Source organism: Manacus candei, unplaced genomic scaffold, assembly GCF_025592945.1.
Source record: "Manacus candei isolate 608988 ecotype Guabito, Panama unplaced genomic scaffold, ASM2559294v1 h1tg000119l, whole genome shotgun sequence".
In the NCBI taxonomy this organism is placed as follows: Eukaryota; Metazoa; Chordata; class Aves; order Passeriformes; family Pipridae; genus Manacus; species Manacus candei.
Genome location: NW_026138167.1, coordinates 2837660 through 2862527, shown reverse-complemented (window position 1 = coordinate 2862527; position 24868 = coordinate 2837660). Strand labels below are relative to the sequence as shown.

Here is a 24868-nt window from a genome sequence, read left to right as displayed (position 1 = left end):
TCATCAGGAAATTTTACTTTAACTGCAAGTTACTGTACTTCATTTTTATTATCTCTTTCTTTTATAAGATAGAGATGATTTAAAGACATTTCAGAATAACCACTTTGGAATACTATTATTTTTAACATAGAGTAACTACTGTCTATTCCAGCAAACTGTTGTTTTCCTATGGACTACTAAAGACTTCTACATCCACAGATAACAAAAAGAAAAGAGAAAAGAGAACCCACCTTTTCATAAAGAAAAATATTGAGTTCTAATTTCAGGGGTTTTAATATATTCACTTTCTTGGACAGTTTTCATGGGAAGTGTCCATGGTCCCTCTGAGTTATTACCAGTCCCACACAGAGCCTCACTTCTCTTCCTCTCCCTCCAGTCCTCACAGTGGGCCATTATGCTACACCAGACTGATCCAAACCTGGGAGCTGAGGGAGACACTCAAATAGGCTAGAAAGACTCTGCTGTGGTATGGCCCATAAGAGGACAGCTTTTTAAAGCATTTGTGTCTCTGCTAAAGGGTTTCTGAAGTTCCAGGTTTAATTTCCCTCTCTAAGTGCTGGAGTCTGCCCTCTGAGCACCTCACTAAAACTGAGGTAATGAGGGATATGATCAGTCTTCTGAGGGTGTTGTGACCTAGAGGCAGGTCTGATTACATCATTTGTTTTGAGTTGAGTCTCAGGAGCTTTATAAAAAGCAGTCCTAAAAGCAAGAAGAGTGAAAAGGGGAGAGGAGGGCAATAACTCATTAGGAGGAGCTCTGTATGTGTGCATTCTGCTACTTGCCACATGTCTACAGGGGAATTTCTTCACAGTGCAGAGAAACCTGTGAACTGCTGGAATATTGTAAGTCTTTCCTTGAGATGTCAGCCAAGAGCTTCAGTGCAGTCACAGTGGCTACTGTGCTGATTTTCTTCCTAAAGATACAACTCTCGGTGCAAGCGCCGCTGAACGGTAAAGTCTTTCAGCTTTCTATTTTATTGTAACTTAGGGCAGCTCTGTGTGTGCAGAAAACTGGCCTCTTTTAATTAGTGCTACTTTAATACCATGCTCGAAGTTTATTGTATGTTGTTGCAGTCTGTGGTCGTTTGGAGTCAGTATCCTTATTTCAGTTTCTCAGTACAGGTATTCTGGCATATACAGGAAAGAGAAATTCGTCCTCTGGTTTAGTTTGCATTATAGAGTTCTTTCATGCTCACTATGCCTTGCTTTGACAACTTTTTGTTTCTCATAGAATGAAGCAGAGACTCAGAGTTAGTGGAGGCATCACAGCTTTCCCTCTGCCCTGTTTATTTTTAAACTGGAGGGGGGAAAAGGCAATCCCTGTGAAGCATCCCATACACTAGACCTCTTTCTCTTATATTTAAATAGGATTAGTTCTTTTTAGGAGTGAATGTTCATATATTCAAGCTGATTACAATCAATTTTCCCCCTTTCAAGTTAATTATCATCCACCTAGTGTTGTTATAGGATACCAGGGAGAATCATTATAAAGGGTTGTGTGAGAGGACTTGCTCAGCACATATATTCATGGGACCAAAATCCTGAAGGTTCAAACATGATCCAGAGCTGTTGGCTCCATGCAGAGCTCTGCCAAGACAAGCATTTTACCATTTTTCATATGAGCAGAATAAGGTGTGGAATTAAAACTTTTAAGGTCATCTTTTGTTGTTCATATATCCTCTGAAAAATGCCAATATTCTCCAGCAGAATCTCCCACCTGAAGGGCAGAAGTGCTTTCCAGAATAAGAGAATAAACTCGATGCTTTCTGGGTGTTTTCTGTGACCACACGGAAGATTTGGAATTGAAAGGATGTGTTGAAAAGATATCTTACCTTGCATCCTGAAGGGAATGCTGGAGAGCTCCTATCTTAGAATCAGTACCAAGGAATGGCAAGAGCTACAGTATCTGCCTATCTCTGGCATCTTCCCAAGTAGATTATCACAACTACAACCATTCCCACTTTCCCAGTTCCCAAGTGACATTGGTAAGGTATTTTTTCCCTGTCTATTGAATCAAGTGCAGATTCTCTGGCTCCAGGAACCCCCTCTGCCATGCATGGGCATTAACTGTGCTACTCCCCAACACTCACCCCAGCATCAACAGAGAGGCAGGAGAGTGCTCACAGAGCTGTTCACTGTTCCCCTCTAGATGTCAAGCCCCCGATTTTGGGAGGCAGTGTGACAATCTGCCTCCTCCTCATTTCCTTATCAGTCAGAGTAAGGATCATAACCTTGCTCACAGTCTGAGGTTGGCAGCTCTGCATGATCATTCAGACAAGATCAGGAAGATCCTGCCATCTGGTCACCTCTTCATCTCCTGACCTAAGCTGGATGAAAGGAGTATAAATGTGCCTCAGCCCAACCCACACCAGTTGCTGTGATTGTGCTCACCAGTAAAGTCATGATGGTAGTGAACTGCAGGTCATCAAAATGCTCACAGGCTAAGGAATATTTCACTTGGCAAAAGACTTGAAGCTTTCATATATTTTTGTGTCAAGTGGTGTAACTGGCCGTAATATTGAAAATATTTGAAATATTTGGTTGTTTTAAGGTTATTCTAGATTATGAAAATCATAGTTTTGACATTCCATACACATTTCAGTGGTCAGTAAGAGCATGAACAGAGTAGCTACTGTAGTTAAGCCAATATTTCTTCAAACCCTGCTCAGATGAGGATATTTCTAAAACCTGCTGCCAGTCAGTTGGTGTCTTTATACAAGTTTTACCTGCAGAATGTCCTGAGCAGAAGACACAAGGAACCCCCAAAAGACCTCACTAAGAGATAATCCCCTCCAGAGTGAAGGCGAGAGGAAAATGAGGTTTCCCATCTTGACATCAAAGACAGTGCATGAATTCTTCTACAGGAAGAACCTGAGGTCTTCAGCCAGGATGATTACACAGCTTTGAAAATTCCAATGTAAAAGAAACAAGGCACACTGGTCCTGACAAACTGAAAGCAGAGAGTTCAGTGTTCCAGGCTGATACAAAATATCAATACAAAAGAGCCAAGTGCAGCTGTTTCTCACTTCCCTACAAATTAATCCCAAACATTTCACACAGCATTTCTTGGAGAAGAGCTGTGTCTGTGACCGCATTTCAGAGCACAAGAAATGCAGCCAAGAGCCATGGATTGTGCCTGTGAGGATAAATATCTGCCTGCCTGCATGCACACACTCACAGGCACACTGGGTGCTTGCAAGACTTGTGATTCAGGACTGCTTTCTAAGCAGAAGCAAAATTAAATTTGCAAAGAATGAAGATCTGCATGAGCCTGATAACCAGAACTGTTCAGGTCTGCCAGGACAAGCACCTCTAATTACACAGCAAGCTGTATGATTGCAGGTTTCAGGACTAGGAATAAAATAATTAAAAAGAGCATTTAATAAGTCAAGACATTTCCAAAGACATGTAGAGACACTATCCCAAGTTCAGTTCCTTAAGCAGTGGGTGAGTATTGATCATTTTAACACTCATTCACCCTTCCAGGATTCTCTGAGCTCCGTGGGTTCATGTGTCTTCAAAGTCTATCTATTAATCCCTGTTTCAGTTGGCAAATCCCAGAGCTGTACAGAAATGACTGTCCATCATTTCCCAGTGTAGCAGCTGGCAATTCACTGATATTTTTCAAACTCCTCAACTAGGCATGAAGGGGTTCGTTGTAGCTACACCCCATTTAAATTCCTTACCTTCCTAGCCAGGAAAAAATCAGGGATGTACCTACAAACAAAGTCTGTGGATATTCCACCAAGGAGAAAAAAGATAGACTGACAACAGTTTATGGGTAGGATCACAGGGATAATTATGATTACAATTTGGGCCAGAAAGGTTCCTAATCTTTGGAAGTGTCTATGCTCAACAGCTGGGGCTGGAAAAATAGATGAAAGTATTGCACAGTGCAGTACATGGGTTTAAGTAGCAATTTGTTTCTTTACAGAGTAAGATCAATTTCAAATATTCATAGTAATGTTTTCTTTGTCTTTGAACAGGGTCAAAGTGGTCTTATATTGGTAAGTACTAATTTGATTAATTCATACATACTAAGTTGTGGCTTTCTTCTGTGTTTTAAGGATAACATGCCAAATGTATTCTGGTGGGTATTTACTGGGTTCACTACCTTTACTCAGGTTTGGGTCTGGTCAGTTGTCTTGAAATCTGTTCTTCAGTCCATCAGATTTCACATCTGGGTGACTGAGAGCCAGTTATTGAGTTCTAAATTGCCTTGTGGAGTGACAGGAACTTCAGCAGACTGAGGTTGGCCCTACAACTGCAGAGGTTCCCCAAAGCCCTGTTTCCTCACCAGTTACAGGCCAGCAGCACATTTGAACCTAGTTCTGCAGAGAGCATTCCTCTCCATACCCACATGGGTCTTCATTTTTGAGTCAGAGTTCACAAATCACCTGTATCATGTTACTGAAGATTTGGGTCCCCAAAAATCCCAGCAGTGACAAAGCAGAATAAATCATATTCAGGAAAGCAGTGTTAATTTGTAACTAATTGAACTGATTTGTAACTAGTCCTTTTTGTGAGCTACTGACCCAGAAGGACCTGGTGGCTGCTCAGAAAGAAGATTTATCTAGATGTTTTCTTTTAATTGGTCAAATCCTCTAGCCAGGTATTTCCTCACTCAGAGTAGCATTTTATGTGCCACATGTCCACAGAGAAGTAGCAGTACTGGGAATCTCACCAAAAAATGCTTGTTCTTAAGCTTTTGGTGCTGCTCCAAGGCAGAACCTCCGAGGCTGAAGCTGCCTCTCAGAACTCCTCCCTCCCTTTGGCTGAGCTCCACTTTACCTGACTGGCTTCACGTAAGCAGAGGGAGAACTGTCAGCTGTGTGTGCATAGGTACTGTCTGACTGCCCTGCACACACAGACACCTCCCACTCTCATCAGGAGAGTCTGACACAGTTTCATTGACAAAAGCCTGGGTTTTCTACCTTGACAGCAGCCATCAGACAAACCTAACCCTGCTGGGTAGTAAGGAAAACAAGACTACTTTTGCTCCTTTTACCATCAAAGTAGAAGTTTTGCCCTCCATCCCAGGGCAGTGCTTGTTTCAATTAGTTACTTCTCCCTTTCTGGGAATTTGAGGGCCAGTGTTTATTTCCAAGTGTGTTGTTCTCAGTGCCCAACTTCATCAATTCCTGTTAAGCTCTTCCATACTGCAGTCTGATTTCTATATTCTAACGTGTGCTGGAGGATAGAGGGAAGGTTCACAAAACAGATTATCTTTTTCCTTCAACTACTGATTTCAAAATATATCTAGAAAAACATATAAAAGAAAATATATAAAAGCAACTTCAAAAAATTAAAGCTGCAACTGAACTTGTCCAGGGTAGTACAGAAAAGCAGAAGTGGAACATTGATCTGCACAGAGAAAACCAGGTATTAGAGAGACTGCACTAAGCCAGAGAAGAGCCTCTCCATACTCTTCTACTGATCCTGGCTCCTTATGGCAGCCTAAACCTCCCACCATTTATCTTCATCCCTGAAGCACTTTGCAGTGCCTTTCACTACAGATAAGTCAATAGGAAGGGAAAGGAAATCAAGCAATTATAATGACAGTGCAGACTGATGTCAAGATGAGGGTCAAACTGTAAGATTAAGGGTGGAGTAGGAGTAGATTTGTTGAGCAGGAGAATATGTAAAGCTGATTGTGGATACAGTGTTAGCAGCTCAGGGCACAGTGGCAAAGCAAGATGACACAGCATGTGATCAGGCCTTATCTGTTCAGCACAAGCTTTCCAAAGAAATGAGCATTTGTCTTGGCTATAATAGAAACTACTACATGAGATACAGTAAATAAAAAGGCTAAACCTCTTCTCTGTTTGCTTCTTCCTTAGCCAAGCTGCAGTAATGCTATTTCTTCTTCCTGTTTTCACTCCTCTTGTATGTATCCCAAAAAAAAGTGGCTGAAGGACACATCACAGAACAGTGAGCTGAGGCATGAGCCCTCAGCCCTCGTGGCACAGGTTGGCTCTGTGTTCTCTCATGGGCTGCTTCACCTTCTGTAAAAGGGACAAAAGACATCAAGCACGTTGTAAGAAAAGTGTTTTCAGTTAAAGAACTGAAGGAATTGTTCTGATGCCCCATAGCTCAGGACAGCATGTGCACACAGCTGCTGGCAATGTTGCTGTGAGGCTGGAAGGTGCAGGCCAGAAGTCCTCTGCCCCAGAAGAAAATTGCCAACAGTGGATGTTGGGCTTCAATTCTTTGGATTCTGGCTTTCTGTTTCTGTAATGTAGGTGGGTCAGAAGGAAATCAGAGAACCAGAGTCATCCCTTCGGAGTGGACAAGCAGCTACAATGCAGAAAACCAGCTTTATAGACAAGTTCAAAGTAATAGTGCCAACAGAATTACTAACCTGCTTTAGCAGTAATAGTGCCAACAGAATTATAAATGTGCTTTAGCATGTGAGGAGACAACCTCATGCTGCAACATAGACACAAGAACTGTTGTTAACAGACAGCAGGCTAATTGTACTTGCACACTCTTTCATTCTTCTCTTGCCAAATACTCCAGTTCAGTGGGGTGCTGAGAGCCTGTGCTAAGACCCCTCCAGTTCCCCTTAGGAAATGCCAGCTTTGGTGAACACACTAAAACACACCCCAAATTTCTCATACAGCACTTGAATGCAGTAGCAAGGACAGCTACAGCTCTTGGCAATTCCTCTACCTCACAGGCTTCCCTCTGGGTATCCACACCCTGGTGTGCCCAGAATGGTGGGACTGAGCTCTGCCTGAGCTCTGAGTGCAATGGAAACCATGTGATTCCTCCCCCAGCACGGATATTAATTGGTCATCAGAGCAAAAGTCTGCTGGTAACACTGCTGTCTCACAGGCCTATTTTCTCCTTGTTTTAAACGAGGCCACGTGCACATCCTGGGAGTAGACCCCCCCGGGGTGCTGTGGGGCTGGCTGCAAAGCTGGAGCTGTCAGAGGAGATGATACAGTGGGCACAGGCAGCCCTGTGCTGAGGGTGGTTTGCTCAGCTCACTGGGCAGCCTGACTGCCCAGGGAATTACTGCTGCTTTATTTACAGACAGCTTTTATAAAACAGCCACGAGGGCACAGCCAGGCTCAGGGCTGTTTACAGTGTGGCAGGGGAACATGGTCCTGGAAAATCAAATAAAAGAAGGCAGCCCACAAGCTGGATTTGAGCAGCCTGAGTCTGCACTCCCTACACCAGGGAACGTTCCTGGCAGCACTGGGAGCAGTGGTAGCATGAGGGTCCTACTTCCACTCACACCAACAGCTCCCTGCCTTCATTCTCTCCCTCCACGAGCTGAATAACAGTGCTGAGTGGGTAGAACAGGCCCATGGCACAGTTATTGCTCTGCTGACAGTGCTGATGGGATCCTCAGAGCAGCAAACACCTTCTGAAGTGCCTGAGTCTTTCACAAAAGGAGAAAATTAACTATGAAGATAATTTTGCAATACTTCTTATGTTAATACCTTTTGGGACTTGTAACATAGGCCAATGTTAATACATCCACATGCTGTTCTTTATTCAATAGTGATCAGACAAAGCCTTTGTAAACACGATGTGATTTCCAGTGAATTTATCTGAATGTGCTGGCACAGAAAAAGGAAAATCTGGTTCACAATCAATCATTCATTTTCAACAGACCTAGCTGAGAAATGCCTTCCAGCTGTGTGGTTTATCTGCCATGGAAATCTCAAAATCACATATGCAAACCCAAGCTGCAGTGAGCTCAGCTCTTTGAGACAAGAGTTTTGAGGCACTGAGGAAATTAGAAAAAGACTACGTGACAAAAGGCAGAATTTCTATAAAAACAGGTTTGTACCAAAAAAGGGTTTTTGTTTGGTTTTGTTGGGTTTTTCTTAATTGAGCAGGAGTGAGAAACAAGCAAAAACTGCTGTAGCTTAAAAGCCTGTGAGTGAGTTGCAGAGTTATGCCAAGGAAAGGATAACTGCTAGTAAAGATCAAAGTACATAAAGACTATGATAACTACAGCATTTTATAGAGAACACAAAAGTTTTCCTTCTGAACTGGTGATGTGGGTGTGGAAGTTCCCATCTTCTGCTGCCAACTCTTCAGGGTATTCAGTTTATCCAAACATAGTACTGAAAAAATGATTTGTACTTCATGACATGGTTTTCACTGGCTGGGACTAGACTTGTGTTTTATACATCAATTACCTATTTAATTATCAAGTCTCCAAACCTGTGATGTGTAGTATATTAAAGTCTTCTTGCAAACTCACTGCCTTAAAAAACCTTTTTTAAATGATTGAGTCTTCTTACAACAAGGACTTCTCACCAGTTTTTCTGACACTGTTGGAGTCTTAGCTCCCTGTAAAATGTTAAATATCAGTGTCATTGTCTTGCACATCAAGTTTCAACCTAAGAAACTATCATTTCCTGGGATATCCTGATGTATATTTTTCTGGGAAATATTCTTGAGTATATATGGAATTTATGCTCTTGTGGATGTATTTGTTATTTGCCAAAAAACAGGTAGAGGATAGTATGCAGTCTTCTATAATGTCAGCATAACATTTATTAGGTTTTTTAAGGAATTTCAGTAACTTTAGGATCTAAGAGGAGAGAAATTATTGTGATTGTCAGCAAACTGGAGTCAAAGATTTAAGCTGCAGCAACATCAAGGCCTATTCATACTGAAAAGCACTGACTGAGTCTGAGTATCCACACTGCAAACAATGTCATGTGTTAACCTGTGTCTGGAATAATTTTAAACAGCTTTGACAATGAAGTAAGTCTGTCTTTAAGCACCAGAATTGCACTTGCCTCTGTCACACACACTGTTTAAGTCAGGTTCACCTCCACTATCCATATACTTGGCAACTGCCTTGCATGTAAATAAAGTGAGCCTCTAATAATATCCTCCTGGCTGCTAATTTCCTTCAGAAAAGATCTGAACTTGCTTTGCCACTGATGACCTGATCTTCAAAGAAGCCAAAAGGAATATTACAGGTTTGGAAAAGAAGCCTTCTAACCAAAGGCTCAAGGGATTTATTTTAAGAGAAGTAAGAAACTATATCCTCTGTGTTATAAGTACGTCAGTGAGGAACAAAAGCGTGGTGACAACAGGCTCACAGTGAAAATCAAGCTGCTGAGGAGAGCACTAATGAAGTATCTTTTACCTGAAAAGCTTAAAGGAAGAGTAGATGTTTATTCCCTTCTGAAAGATGTGGCCTCATTGAAGCAGGGAGGCTCAGTGTCCTGTGTTATCCAGACCAGGCTGGTGATCCCAAAAGACCTTCCTGCCTTGGAAAGAATCATGACTAATGTTCAGAGACAAGGAGAAACACAAGTTGCAAGTATTTCTTTTGGTATTTAAATCCAAATAGTCTCAGCTTACAGCTTGTGAACAGCTGCTGGCTATTAATGTGTAATTAAATCAAAGGCACAATTAAAATTCTCTTGATATTATCTATTCTTTGTAGATCCTACCTCGGGCAAAAGACTGTGATGAAGAAAAGTTTCGTCAGAGTTTGAGCAAGTTATTGCAGGTCAAATTCTCATAGCACCTTCCATTTTTGCAAGTTAGCTTTTCAGTGTGGGTTATGCAGTCTGGCTGGATAGAGCCAGACAGTTTGTACAGTGAGGGAAAGGCTGTGAGGGGCTGGCTTTCTGTGCACTGAACTCTGTCAACATGAAGTCACTTCTTTCAGCAATCCTCTTCAGAAGGCTGGAATAGCCTTCCTGGGCCTGTGCCTGCTACTTCCATAGGGAAAAGTGGTTCATGTCAGTAAATAACCCAAATACTGTCACAGATCCAAACGTTCATGGGCCCTGTGGAGACAATGCCATCAGGGAGGCTCAGGGGCACTGTGGCTGCCCGCGGTGCTGCTCCTGCAGGTCTGACCCTGTGAGCTGCCAGCCCTGCAGCTCCCCAAGAGTGTAACAGCAGCAGCAGCTGAGACTGTCAAAAAATTGAGGGGCAGTGAAAGCAGTGAAGTGTCTCAATGTGAGACTTTTTTTGGCATTTGGCCCTTTTCTAACCAATGGGGCAATTTTCCAATTTTCTATCCAATGGAAAGATAAAATTGAGATTTTAAAAAAAAACTGCCTAAAAATTCAGAAAAGGCTTCCTTTCCAAATTTGGTTAAGGCTTGACAAATGTGTCTCTGTTGATTTACACAGGTCCTGATGGAGAGAAGGCCTGGCCGAAGAAATACCCATTTTGTGGAGGAGTGTTCCAATCTCCAATTGACTTCCACAGGGATATTCTCCAGTATGATTCCAATCTCCTGCCTTTAGAATTCATAGGCTACAACGTGTCCTCCACTGACCATTTTACACTGACCAATAATGGTCATTCAGGTAAGGGAGCTCAGTGACAGCAGGAGCTGGGAGTTGCAGGAACTCGTGGGTTTTTTTGCTTCATGGGTGAACTACTTTGGTTATCAGATGAAATTAAGCTGTGATGATAGAGCCTTCACATCTACAGCACAGGCTAGGGAAACCTGGGAATGTACTAAGGACAAATGCATGCCCAGTAAGCTGAGTTTTGAATAAAGAGTTTTAAAATAAACTCTAGGCATGTCAGAATTAATTCCTGAGCTTTTCTTACTACTTTGGTTGTGGTGCTCTGAAACAGCAACAGACTTTGTGATTCTGTTGAAAAGAGAGAAATTGATAAAATATGAGTGTAATGGGTCTCTGACATCCTGGGCTATCAAAGCAGCTCAACTGAATTACATGGGCAGGGAGGGAAGGAAAAAAAGAGCTAGAAGCACCATTCTGTTCCTTTGATTTCAGACAGAAACCTCTCTAGCATAAGATAAGACCAGTAAGAAGACAGAATAATAATTAGAAATAGCATACAAGAATGCCCTCCCCACTGCAGCACTTAAACAAAATGTCACTACAGTAGGTAAAGGCAGAAAAGATGTTGTCTTATAAAGATCTATTATATTGACACAATATATAATACCAGTTAGTTCCACCATTTTTCATTCCTTCCTGAAACATTTGAAGACATAGGAATAAGAACAGTTATAAAGCCCTCCTTCTTTGTATCCTTTTCTATTTTATAAGCATCAAAATAACCTGTGTTATAAAATGGCCTCTGCTCTGCTCTGGCATGTTTGACCAACATGCAAAAGTCTCTTTTTCTCTCATTCTTTCAGTGAGGTAAACCTGCTCTATTGAACATCATAAGCCCCTTCTTCTCCTAGGACATGATTCCTGGTTTTCCTCTTAATCAATTCCTCCATCAAAATCAGGTTCCTTTAAACTAGGAATGGCTGGAACACCTTTTCCCTGTGAGCCTTCTTTTCCTAAAAGTCCTTCTTGGTCCCGAGTGAAAGACTGCACTGTCACAGTTGAATGCTTTGGGCTGATGTGAGTGACAGGCAGAGAAGGAAACATTGTCACTGTGGGCTTTAATGGTGCCAGGAGGCAAAAGAACATCACAGGGAGTCTGTCCCTCACATAATGGTCACTCAGGTACAGGCAAATTCCTTGTAGAGCCTTTGTCACCTGTCATTGTCACATCTCACCCCTAAAACAGTTTGACTGCTTCCTAATGAAAGCCAAGACAAAAACATGTTCCCCCTCAATAAAAATGGGAATTCACTTCTAAGGTCAGTGCCCTCCTAGAAAGCAGGGGAGATGCAAAGTACTCCAGAAACCTCACTGAGGTACAAATTGATTGCTCTGAGTAATTAAAAATTAGACTCTGTTGGAGTGATCATTACACAATCTGCTGCTGCCTTCTCTTTCAGCCAGAGAGAAAACCAGTAGGAAGCTTAGTATTGTCTGTCAGTCATTCCTACATATAATTATTGTGCTTCACCAGCCAGCTCATCCAGATACAATCACCTACTTCAGCCAGACCAAAAAAAGTAGAGCTCAGAACAAGCTTTTTAGGACCATAGGCTTGCAGCTGTTCCTTCACTAAGGTTTTGAGCCCTGTTTCCCCTGAAAAACATCTGGCACACTCCAGAAACAAATTATATTCACACCACAAAGTAATAAAGAAATCAATCTGTTCTTGACATAAACTGTTGCTTTATGGAGTACCAAAAGTCTCAAGTGAACAACTGAGAACTTTCTCCTGAGTTAAGAATTACTACACCAAAAAAACCCCAAACCCAGCTTGTCATCCCCACTGGAGAGTATTAGTGAGCAGAAGGGAGGGTAATGCATGCCAAGATCTCCATCCAGTCAAGAGAGGAAATGCTAGTTCTTAAGGCCTGGGGTTATCTTTCTGCTTGACATCAATGTTCTGGGTTTTGGAAGCAGTGAGGAGAGGGAGAAATTTATTTGGTTTTACCATGTGCTCCTAAAAGAAGATTAAGAAGCAGAGGAGTTCAATGTAACAGGAGATAAAAAATACCCTGATAAGTCTTAATTTACTAAGACATTTTCAATCATTATGAGGGGATTGAAAAAAGGCACACAAACCTAAGTTTTGCTCCAACATATCACTAATTGTCTCTTCAATAAGTCTGAGATAAATTTGTGTTCTTCAGGGAGGAGAAAGATTTCCATTAGCAACAATTCTCACACTCAATTCCTTCATTTAAGAAAGTAGAAAAAGGATATGTTCTAAATTCTCCTGATTTACCTAGAAAGGGCTAAAGAGCACTGAAGTGTTTATCTCCCCCCCAGACTGAGATGGGTCTGAGTTAAGAACCTGCTTTGTTCATGCTCCCTACATAATATACTTAGAGTAGTTTTATTTGCCCTGTTCTTGAGAGCTGTGGTTTCATCTGCTCCCATCTGGGTTTGGTCTGCTTGCAGTGAAAATGTACCTGTCACCTACCATGTCCATCAGGAACCTCCCTTTTGAATACACTGCATCTCAGCTCCACCTGCACTGGGGGAACCGCAACAAGTCCGAAGGCTCGGAGCACACCGTGGGTGGGAAGCATTTTGCAGCAGAGGTGAGACAAGCTCAGGCCAGGGAAAGAGCAAAGAAGGGTGGGCAGGTCCCACTGCTTCCAAGTGGGATCTGTGTCCTGGGGATAAGGCTGTAAAAGGCTGCTAAGATCTGGGTATATACTAAAAAAAGGATTGTGCAAAAAAAGGTGGACTCTGATGTACTGTCACTAAGTCAGGGAGTTAGAACTTGGGCTCCAAACTCAGAGCTGGAACAAGGTCACTTGGGTCATTTCAAGATATTTGGTACCTTGGTTCTTCTCTGTAAACCAGGTATATCTTTTAGTTCCATGGCACTGCTGCTCTGTTTACCTTTGCTCACCTTCTTCTATCCAGTGAAGAACTATTTGCTACCTTTTCTAACCTTAAATGATGGATTTGGGAATAGATTTTGATAGGAAGTGCCAATCAGATATTTACCTCAAAATTATTAAAGTCAGTCAGAATAATTTGTTTGCATAACAGCACTTTAGGAATCCATTTCTTCTCTATTTAACACTGAGTTTTGTGTTCTAAATATTGAAGTGTTAAGGTGGGGGTTTTTTTCCAGAAAAATTTACTAGTACTAGAGTCAAGATGCTTTGAAGCTGAAGTCATTGATTCTCTTCCCCCCTTCATTATGAGGGTTGTGGGGTGTGTGTAACTTGGCTATGGCAGGGCTGGAGGTGGGACTCCCAGGACCTTTTGATTTCTCTAAAAGGATCTTACCCCCAGAAATCACTAAAGGACCCCCTTGTATTGTCGTATCCTGAGGTGGCTGAGTTGGTCCTTTTTAGCTGTGAAACAGAAATGTGAGCACGACCCACATGTTACTATAATAAAGTATCCCCTTCTTTGTAGCTGCATATTGTGCATTACAACTCTGAGAAATATCCAGATGTAACAGCAGCAATGGACAAAGAGGATGGACTGGCAGTTCTGGCTGTTCTCCTCGAGGTAGGATCCTTTGGGGTTTTGTTGTTGTTTAGAATATGCTTTCAATCATTAAGTCATCAATGTACAAGATTATCCAGATCATTTAACAATACAGTGGCTGAATAAAGGTTTTTCCTTTCCCCTCTCACCAATAAAAAGTCAGATTCCAGCAGCACATACCAAAACAGGAACACATTCTGAGAAAAGAGGAATTCTGAATATTGTCTCATGGTTTTCAGTAAATTAACTTCAGCTATGTTAAATCCATTTTTGCATGGATTGGTAGGGCTTATCAAACAGGAGGCAACAGTGAATTCCCAGCTCACTTCCTCAGAACTGCTGGAGCCTGGAGCAGTTTTGACCCAGCAGAGGCACAGGCAGGCACAGCCCTGCCTTTGACCACCATATGTAATTAGGATTTAACCACAGTCTTCATGCTGCTCTCTTCCCAGATTCTTTGAATCACAGTTTACAGTAAAGAAGTAAATTCAGTGACCTTTTTAACAGGATAGAAGGACAACTTTCCAATTTTCCTCTCTAAAGCCCCACATACAAAGATAATAATGATCATAAACAGGTTTTATTTTAGTACCTTGTGTGTATATGTCTCCCTTTTCTTGAGGATTAAAACTCCTCAATAAGATAACTGTAATTTTTAAATGTGAGGATTTTCTGCAGCATAGAAAACCCAACCTCCAGGCTTTCACATTTCCATCAAAAAAGTGAAAATGTTCTAGTTAGCAGACAAAGCTCTCATTAATGCAATCCCAACTCACTTCCTAGCAGCTCTAAAATTTTGACAGTAATTTTGTGTTACATTTCAGTTAATTTGGAAGTTGCAGCTGTGAAAAGTTTCAGAGTATTGTATATTTTGCTAGGGAATAATACTGGTATCTGGTTATTTCCAAGCAATGATATTTAAAAATCAAATTAGGGAACAATGGAGATTAGATCTCTGAAAAACTTTCAGCCAGCTGGTGGCTATTGCAGTTGATCTAAGGACACCAGTTTACTATGTCTGGTTGTCAGAGGAGTTGCTAAGCATCAGCTCTGAAGAATTCATGAAAAAAGACACATTATCAGACAGAAAAGCTGCTGGTAGCAGTTGAAAAAGATGGTCTTTGTTGATAGTTGAGTTATAGCCCTTGCCAGTGGTACCCAATGGTGTCATTCTTTATCTTCCTGGACTGAGAGGAGCAGCAGACTGAAAAATGCTCATGGGTGGAAAACTGTGGCTTTGATGAGAAAGCAGCAGATGATCTGAGAAGCCTGTCAGTTGAGAACTTATGCCTGCAAGGTTCTCAGAGGAAATGGTTTCTCTCCTTTTGCTCAGCACTCTGAACAGGCAAGAGCAACAGGGGCTTTCAAGGGCACACTAAAGTCTACCCTGCTGTTGTTAAGGCAGCATCCTGACAAGGCAGCTCTGACAGCTCTCAGTGGGAGCATAACTGTGCTCTGAGGACAGTGTTAGAGTTTTGAGTTATAAAATCCCTTGTGCCACGCTGGTACGTGAATATCTGGACAGTGGGGACACTTGCCTTGTGACAGGCCATGCAGTACAGCCAGAGGAGCACAGATTCACAGTGGGCAGCACAGCTGTTTAACAGTGTGATCATTTCAGATCGGACCCTTCAACCCCTCCTATGAAAAGATCTTCAGGCACTTCCGGAACGTGAAGTACAAGGGTGAGTGGCTGCACCACACTGAGAATGGCTGAGGGTGTCAGATGCCACCCTGAGGGGGATTGAACTGGCTGAAGAAACAGCCCAGAGATCTAGACAAACCTGTCACAAACTGAGAGACCTCCAAATGCAGTGCATTTCTGGAGGAGTGTATGGCTGCCAAGCACCACGTGTTCCTGGCTGGGCCTTATTTCTTGCACACGGTGGCTTTTAGTTAATCTGGCCTTCAGTTTATCTTACAGGATTCATATTTGATATCTAAGACAAGATTTGTACATAGAAACCCTAAAAAGCCGTGTTCCTTATTAAACTGGGACTATCCCTGCTAAAAGGTATTTTTCCTATCCTAGTGATATGACACTGAAAACATCTACTTACTGAAAAGCAAACTCACTTCACTGGTGCACTGCATGTATAGGAATGATGCAGGCTTTTCCATGAATCCCCTTTTTAGATCAGAAGGTCCAAGTGCCTGGCTTCAACGTTCGAGAGCTGCTCCCTGCCAGGCTGGATGAGTTTTATCGCTATGAAGGATCCCTGACAACTCCTCCCTGCTACCCCAGCGTTCTCTGGACAGTTTTCAGACACCCCGTCACAATTTCACAGGAGCAGGCAAGTTTCAATAGAGCACATGTTTCCCTGGTTGGGGTCAGAACAGTAAATGCATATTCTCATTTCCTGGATTGCTCTTATCTTCCTGTAAAACTGAAAGAGAGCCATTGCTAAAAGCCTTCAAGTGGGAAGAACAGCACAGAAGTGACATAAATCAATACCTTGTTCTGTTTGGAGTTAGCATGTTTTCAGTTGACCAGAATAAATAAATGACAGACAACAGCATAGCCATTGGTACAGTATCAGCTTGAAAACATCACAGTCAAGTGAGATTAATTTCTGTTTCCACTGTGTCCTTACTCCTGCATAAAGACTTTCCATGAGTTACTTGCAGATTACTTTGTTCACACTCCATGTCTGAATACTACTCACCAAGCATTTTAGTGCTACTTCAATCCTGACTTAGGTATGACAGGTTGGGTAGATGTTAAGTTTCTAAAAAGCATGTGATGAGTTATTTGTCAGTCTTGAATCCCTAGTGTTTCTCCCAACTGATATTTTTTGTGCTCATCTAATTAACTTCTTTTGTTCTTAGGTGGCCACTTACACAAACTATAATAAACTCACAATCACTGTCTTCTGATTCACCTAATTATAGACACAGGGGAAAATGTTATTATCAAAGTCTCTGCATGCTCCTCGTTATGAAAATCCATTCTTACCTTTGTCCACTCTGTCAGATTGTGTCTTTAGCAGAGTAAAGAGTCCTTTCATAAAGTAGCTTTTAATACTGCTTAGGAGTTATTCTGTGCTAGGGGGAACATGCTGGAAAAGGCCACCCTGTTTCCTCCCCTCCAGTTTTCCTGGCAGATAATCACTAAACAGGACTAGTGTTATCAGGATGTAAACAAAACACAGGTATGCATTTGGAGCTGCCTCACTCTTTACACAGCATTCTGTATTTGGGCTCACAGGCCACATAAGACCTAAGCATCACTTAATTATCCCCTTCCCTTTGATTTCAAACACACTCCCAGTGATCACACCCTGGCCCTGCTTTCTCTGGATCCTGGGAGCTGAACAGGGTGCTTCCCTTTCTAGCTCCTGGCCCTGGAAACAGCCATGTACTGCACGGAGAGTGACGACCCCGAGCCCCTGGAGATGGTGGATAACTTCAGGAACGTTCAGGAGTTTCATGAAAGGCTGGTTTTCATCTCCTTCCGTGAAGGTAAGTTGTGGGAATGTTTCTGTGCAAAGAAACAGTGCCCAGTCCTTTGGGGACACTTGAAATACTGAGGTGGCAGTGCTGTTGCATCTGTACCACTGCAGAAATACAGCAATCTCATTTTCCAGCAGATCCCCTTGTTCCCTTTTCTTCTCTTACTGCACTGTTGCATGGGCAGCTGTACAAGAATAAGGTACTCACAGAGTACATAAGAATTATTTTTTCCACAGGGGGTGTCAGGCAAGACCTGCAACCCTTCTGGTCAAAGGCAAGGAGGTAAAAGAAGAAAAACACATTTGGCCTTCTGATGCTTAGCAGAAGTATTTGCTGTCACTACAAACACTGAACACCTTAAGCTGGCCTTGCCTCACCAGTGATGTTTGCTGGTTCTCAGCAGTGTCAGGCTTGGTTTTAAGCAGACCACACACTTAAAGGGAATCACAACTCTGCCTTTCAGGGACACTGTTTTGGGGAAATCACACAGAATCAGAGGAGGTCCTTGAGGAATTCAAACCTAACAAAAAAAATAATTCATAACACTGGATTGTGTGATCCAGTGTTACAAATAAAAAAAAAAAAGGTCATCTTATGAGAAAAACTGATTTAAAAGCTTAATTATGCAGGGTTACACAATGGCAATGCATAGCTTTGGTGGGGGGTTTGCACAGAAGTCTGCATCTGTGGTGAGGAGCTGAGCTGTACCCACAGGAAGGCATTGGAGTATATTGTTTGTGCAAAATGTATTGTTCCAAATTCTTTGTTGTCTTGCAAACAAATACTCACAGGTGTCTGAAGGTGGCACATACACTGAGGGCAGAGTAGTCTAGGCCAGCCCCTCTACTGTTTGAAATGGAAACTAAAAGATTTCTAAAAGAAAAAGGAGACAGCACAAAAAGGATTGGCCAAGCAGTAAACTTTCAAATTAATAAAATGTGTTAGGACATCATTTCACCTTCACCTGCCAGTTTCTTCACCGTTTAGGTGAAAGAACAGAAAGCACAGGAGTTGTGTACATTCAGAAATGTCACACAGCAGCCACTGCAGGGACAGTTCCCTGCAGACACACTGCAGCAACTGTTCTTGCCATTCCCCCCTGCAGACAGACCATTTCATAACAGATCTCTTCTGATGCAAAGCTATAAAGAAGAGTGAAAATCAGAGATCAGCCAAAAAAAAAACCCGGTAAAACATTTCCCTGCAATCAGTGATGATTCAGCCTTGTCACCAGAGGTGGCTGACCTCCTGGCAGCTCAGCTGCACCAAACTCCCAGCCAGAGCAGTGTGGGGCATCAGCAGCCTTTGGCCCTTACTTGAAGCAAATCTCCATCTTTGAGATAAACCCAGAGACAATTTCGCAAGTCCTCCTGTGGCTGGGGACCATTTCAGTTCTCATGGCAACATTTTAAAATCTTTCTAAAGCTTCCTGTAAGAGGAACTACCATGAAGTTTCTTTTGAGTGCCTTCTCTGGAATTAATGCACATAATTAGTAATTATTTAAATTTATCAAAATTTACCAGTTTATCAAAATTTATCAAAATTCAATACCTGGTGGACTTGGAGGGGATATGTTGTTGATTCCTAACCACACCCAAGAGTTAGTGATTTTCTGAGTCAGACTGGTCAGTCAGAAATGAGAAATGCACTTATCCATCTGTTCCTTAAGTTCACTTTTCAGCATTGACTTACATTCTTTCTGTAAATCACACTCAGTACTTAAAAGTAGAAGGTAGAGAGTTACAATCCATGATCCCAGTAACTGAAAATCAGACACTGTATTTTCATCCAGGAATCTCCAAACACTTCACAGAAATAGCATAAGCATTATTTCCATCCGTGGGGGGAAATCTGACCCAGATGTGACTTTCTCAAAATTGTTGCTGTGAACCAGTGCCAAACCCAATAATAACATTTGGCTCCCCCTCTGCTGAGCCACATTATTTGGCTCCCATGCAGAGGTGACACCAGCTACAGAAACATTTTCAATGTCTCTTTAAAGCTGGCATGACTTAGCAGAGTTAAATGGTGTGGCTTATTGCCCATCCTGCTGTTCTTACCCAAGAACTGGTCTTTATGGCTATGAAAGAGGCTGCTCAGTGCTCCTTGAATAGAAACTCCATTCAGTCCAACAACATTTAATTACAGAAGCTCATTGACTCTATCAGTGAACCATAGAAAAAATGTTCAACCCGTTTCAGAAAAGGTATTCATGGCCCCTGTAATCTCACATTCCTCTCACCACAGTCACAAAGGCTCCCTCACAGGTGCAGCCCCTCACCTAAAGGGCAAAAAAAGAAAGACAAAGAAAAAGAAGAAAAAAACGTTGCCATCAAAGCACAGTTCAGCCCAGCTGGTTGGGGGCTGGAAGTGCCCAGCCTGATGCAGCTGAACCACGGGTAGGGACAGAGCAGAGGAGAAGGGAAGGAAAAGCCATAAAGGGATCATGGCTTGGGCCAGGCAACCCCAGAAATTTGTGAAAGAAATCCCATTGTGCACACCTAGAGCCCAGCTAAGCAGGTGTTCAGAGCAGCTTTTCTGCCCTTTCAGTGCCAAGGCTGCCACCTCCACCTGAGCACAGAGGCCACAAGATGAGGCCACTGGCCTGTGTTTGGCATCAAAATTGCAGATGACTGAAGTCTTCAGTCATCCACATTTTTGATGCCAATAATTAATATCTAAATTCATGCTCACTCTTAACAAGAATACATTTCAAAAGGTCTCTAATCTTGAAGGATTATGCAGCAAAACTCACATATGTTCATAATGTATTCTGGCTGTCAGCAATCTATTCCAATGAAATCAGCTTCACATTCAGCTGGAATTTGTTATGATGTTCAAACCTTCCACTGTCCACCAGCTCAGTGGGAACTGGTGTCTAGTTTTGGTTATGGAACCATACTGGAATTCTATCTAAGCAAATTTTGTAAGAAGATTGTCTCATCAGACAGAAATGCTCCCTAACCTTCCTCTTCAAAGTACAAGCTCTTTTTTCTACAGTTATCTATTTGGTGTTGTATTTTCTTGTCCATTTGATGCACCTTTACTATAACAAAACTCCCTTTTTGTAAAATAGCTCTCCTTCAACTCCATGTCAGTTTGAAAGAGTTCTGATGTTGCTTAGAGGGAAATAGTTGTTGGATAAAATGTAAAAAACAATGAATTAAGAAAACACAGTTGAGAGAGCTCACCTTCAGGATCTTTGGGGGGGCCAAAATAAATAAAAATACTTTATTGCCAAAATAAGTATATGAAGGTCGTTAGCAAATATAGAATTATAATTATAATGCTTAACATCTCTATGCAAACAAGGGAACACTCAGATCTTCATACCACTATCCTGAATTCATTCTTACCTTCTTCAGTGCCTTTAAGTAATATTCTCAACAGCAAAGCAGATCACTTTTCAGCTCTCCACACTCAGTGGTGGTCTGCCTTGAAAAAACAAAAGGCTTTGAATTTAACAGCCTAACTTGCCTGGGTTTACTTCTTTAGTTCTGCTTATGATCTCTTATACATTATAGCAAAAAAAAAAATCAAGATTTTCTGACCTCTCTGCCTGTGCATGTTGGTGCTGTGACTCCAGTGTGTGTCTGACTTCCCAGCACGGTGAGCTGTGGAACCAGCTGTGGGGGCAGGACCTTCCAGGGCACATCTGTGCAAAGTTACCCACTCCATAATCACAAAACAGGCTGCAGGAAAGCTGCAGATGCAGAATGCAAATGTTATGACACCTTAGGCACTAACCTTCTCCTCTCAAGTCAAGGATGTTGACAGTTCTGGGTGCTTTCCCTCCCTTGCCAGGTTTTGTTGTGTCTGCTGTGATAGCCTGCATCCTGGCAGTCCTCACCATCCTTGCAGTGGCCTTGTGGCTCCTGAAGAAGAGAAGGTAAGATGTCTGCCTGTCACATCACAGAAAAGGAAGCCAAACCAAATTTTTCCTCTGACACAAAGTGAGTCTAAGTAATGTTTGATCTTTTATAAGACATGATCTCTTCCTACAAACTTTGATTTGGTTTTGTCACTGTAGACATTATTTCCCCTGTATCATACACTCCAAAGCAATTCTGTTTTATTGCCAGTAAAATATGTTTATTTGGCTGAAAGGTCTCTCTGTGCTGCAACCTCTGTGCCAGAGTGGCCACCGTTCTGCCACTGTAGGAGTGGTTGGGTTTTGCGAAAAGCAAACATATACAGTTGTTTTTCCACAAAATAATAATTGCTGGAGCAGAGCTCAAGTAAACCCTTAAAAGATGCAAGGCCAGGAAATAGAGAATTGTGTGTGAGAATCAGGGAGAACACAAACCCCAGAATATTTCCTGGAACAGTGAGGGAAACGAAGAGAATGGAATTTTAGAAAAACCTCTCCCAAAGTTTACATCATTTTAGGGGAAGAAATATGTATTGTTAAAAGATCATTTAGCCACTGTTTGCCAACAAAACCAAATCCTGGGAAAAAAAATCTAAGATTACAAACTTTCCTACAACCTGACCCCTTTGCATCCTGCATTGACTCTACACACAGAATATTTGCAACAATAAGCTACGGTGACATTTGCACTGGTACAGAGAAAAATAATCTCATGCATGCATAAGGGACCATCTTAAGTAACTAATGGTGCTTTTCCTTCATTGGCATTACAGTTCTTTAATACATTTGTTTTATTTTAGCTGCAAAAAGGAAGGGCAAGACAACAGAGGAGTCATCTACAAACCAGGCACATACAAGGAGGAGGAAGACCTCTCCAAAATGTGATGCCCTGCTCTGTCACAAAAGCCCCTTTTCATTCACAGCACTGATTTACTTTGGATTGGTGGTCTCTTGTTCTTGGCTAATGATAAGCCTCAAGAGAGTACTAAAAGCAGGTACCAGCCAAAAGTCTTGTGTAGCCCTCATTCCCTTGTTTTCCAGAGAAATATGATCAGTGAATACCCCTGAGCTGAATTCCTCACCACATTCCTTTCATGTCTGCTGCTCACTGAGTCTGGGTGTTTTAATTGATTTTACAGTTAATCCTAAACTCCAGTTTTATGGTTTGTTTAGCCCAGGTTTTCCCACAGGTGTTCCAATCTGAACACTCATCAAGCTACAAGAACTCTTCCCTGCTAAATCAGAGTATTGCTTTCAGCATCGTGAATATAAACAAGATAAAGGGCAAACTGTGTTTGAGATAAGAGTTTGAGCTGGGTTGTTCAGCTGATGCAGTTTTTAGAAGCACAGCAAATGATGCCAGTACATTCACCAGTGGAGCTGGAAAGGAGGAAAAGGGAAGTGTAAATGCAATGGGAGCCACAAGGATTATTAATGGAGTTCAAACCCAGGAACTCAGTGCTGAAAGAACACTACTGCTAGAGGAACAGCTCACCTTCCAGACATCCCCCAGCCTCACACATCTGCTGTGGAGGCCAGCCCTGACTGTCACTGAAATGAGAGAAGCATCATGTCTTATTATCCTGCTCTTATTTATAGTGTGTGTATGAATGATGTGGAGATAATGCAGTTGCTGCTGCTTTTAAGCAGACTTGTCATTTAATCATAAATCCTGATTGATTTTACAGTGTATATTACAGCTGCAATTAAACAGTAGATGGTTTTGCTGATTTAGTTCTCTGACTTCAGTAATTTAATTCCTAGAGAATAATCTAAATTATCTTTTCAGACCTTATAAGCTAGATCCTTGAGTCTCATTATACATTTCTGAAGGTGAGAAGCATAAACCTGCCCCTGTCTCCACTGAAGACAATGTGGAATGCCATTGACTTCAGGAAGAAAAGGGTGGAGCCAGCCCAGCCCCAATGCATACAGAATTCCTCTTGAACTGGACATTTAAAGTGAGGATCTGAAATGCTTGTACTTAACACACACAGAGGAAGTGACAGAGCAGAGGCTTATTCCTAAAATAACTGCAGGTCTGAAGGCTGCTGAACACCACAGTCTGAACTTCTCACTTAGAGCCATCTTACATTCAGTAGCAGCACCACCACAGTTGTGATTTTAAATAAATAAACTCTTATAACGTGTGTTTTCTCCTTTAAAAAAGGCAGATGCAGACAGTTTCAGCATAGAATGTTTTAGATTCTTCCCCTTCCATCCCCAAGAAAACTGTTTACTGTCAAAGCCAAGCTTTTGAGTGCCATGAGAAATAACTTATTACTTACTGCACATGAAATTTAGGAGTGCAATCTTACAACTAAGCACATTGCATATTCCAGTATTTTTATCTCACATAAACAAACACATAAAGGTCAGCTTGTTGAAGTGTTTGAAATTATTTAAAAAGCAGCAGTTGTGTGCTATGGGGAGCGTTACTTACTGTTTGAATAAAGGTGTTTAAAGACAAGATCAGATAATAAATTTTTATGCTTTTTCTTTGGTTTTTCTTGTTTCTTCTTGAAGAGTAACATTTTATTGTGTATTTTAATCTTCAGCTCAACTGATTAAAAACATCCATCAATCACTCTCTTTTGCAGGCAACATCCTCGACACCTGTAAAAAGAAGCACCAAAACCTCAGCCAAGGCAAATTCTCACAGTCAGCAAAGAAAACACACCACACACTAGGGGGGAAATGTCTCATTCAGAATTGTTTCTTGAGCAAAAGAACAAACTTAAGCAAAAGAAGAGGGATGCACACAAATCATATTCCTGCTACTCCCACTTATAACACCCTCTAACTGTGTGGAGTCCTGCTATGAAATCCGTGCTGCCTTGGAAAATGCAAACACGGGAGAAGTGTTATTTTTCTTTAATATTGTGTTACCAGTTGGCACTGCCAGTGGTCCCTCAGCTGAAAGAATCCAAAGCCATGTGTTTTCTGGGCTCTGTAGTTACTGTCATTTAATAATCCTACTGAAATATCACAGTTTTTAATAGTTTCCAGGAGATTCTTTGTGTCATTCTTACATACACAATATTTGAGATGTCTGGAAAAAATCAGGCATGATCAGAAAGACAGCTGTAGTTACCATAATAAACCAAGTTACAAAAATCTCAATTCACTTCTTTTTAAATGGAATGACCCATTTCTGAGCCTCCAAGAGCAGAAATGAAGAATAAATAACTTAAGCCAGTGAAGTGAAGGAGTTAGATGGCACAAGGGGTGTACAGCTTTCCTTTCATCCCTTCCTAGGGCTGCTCTGCTAAAAGGTGTGTGCAGTGGGATCATGATAAATACCTTATTTTTGCATTTTCTCCACTGTGAGCAGTGTAGGGGTACAACACACCTTGGACAACTCAATGTGTTTCAAAACTTGCCGAGGGAGCCCCGAGTCACAAAAAGTTCCACACATACAATTTCTGATGTACAACAACAAAACCCCAAAGGATTCTTTTAATATATACACCTAAAAGTTATTGCCCATCAAAAGCAAATTTTAATTTCTGACAAAGCATATTAAAAATAGACCAAAAAAAGTCTTCTTGACTTCAGCTAAAATGGTGGAAAGAAAAGGGAGTAGTTTTGCTATGGCAAAGCTTAATGTGTTGAAGTAAAATGTTATTTTCATTAATTCTACAGCAAGATCAATACACTAATTCTCATCTAAGTTTAAGGCCTAGTCCTCAATTTTAAACCTGTTACCCTTAATTCAGCATATAAATTTAATATTGAATCATTTGTCTTCCTGTTG

At 41.6% G+C, this 24868-nt stretch overlaps 1 protein-coding gene across 1 annotated transcript; it reads left to right on the top strand.

Annotated features, from left to right (window-relative positions):
• Nucleotides 1-426: 426 nt before the first annotated feature.
• CA12 (carbonic anhydrase 12) lies at nucleotides 427-23543 on the top strand. The gene is made up of 10 exons (XM_051770528.1): nucleotides 427-950; nucleotides 3986-4006; nucleotides 10127-10306; nucleotides 12734-12876; nucleotides 13712-13807; nucleotides 15408-15471; nucleotides 15923-16080; nucleotides 17122-17248; nucleotides 21045-21129; nucleotides 21912-23543. Exons 1-10 carry the CDS (start codon nucleotides 761-763, stop codon nucleotides 21994-21996), a joined length of 1149 nt encoding a protein of 382 aa, XP_051626488.1. The 5' UTR covers nucleotides 427-760; the 3' UTR covers nucleotides 21997-23543.
• The last annotated feature ends 1325 nt before the right edge of the window (nucleotides 23544-24868 follow it).

What these genes read in the sequence shown, in the direction of transcription:
- CA12 (XM_051770528.1), top strand. Translation starts at nt 761, where the DNA reads ATGTGTGCATTCTGCTACTTGCCACATGTCTACAGGGGAATTTCTTCA. An exon ending in CCGGAACGTGAAGTACAAGG is followed by an intron (nt 15,472 to 15,922) that starts GTGAGTGGCTGC and finishes TCCCCTTTTTAG; the next exon opens with ATCAGAAGGTCCAAGTGCCT. An exon ending in TTTCATCTCCTTCCGTGAAG is followed by an intron (nt 17,249 to 21,044) that starts GTAAGTTGTGGG and finishes CTCCCTTGCCAG; the next exon opens with GTTTTGTTGTGTCTGCTGTG.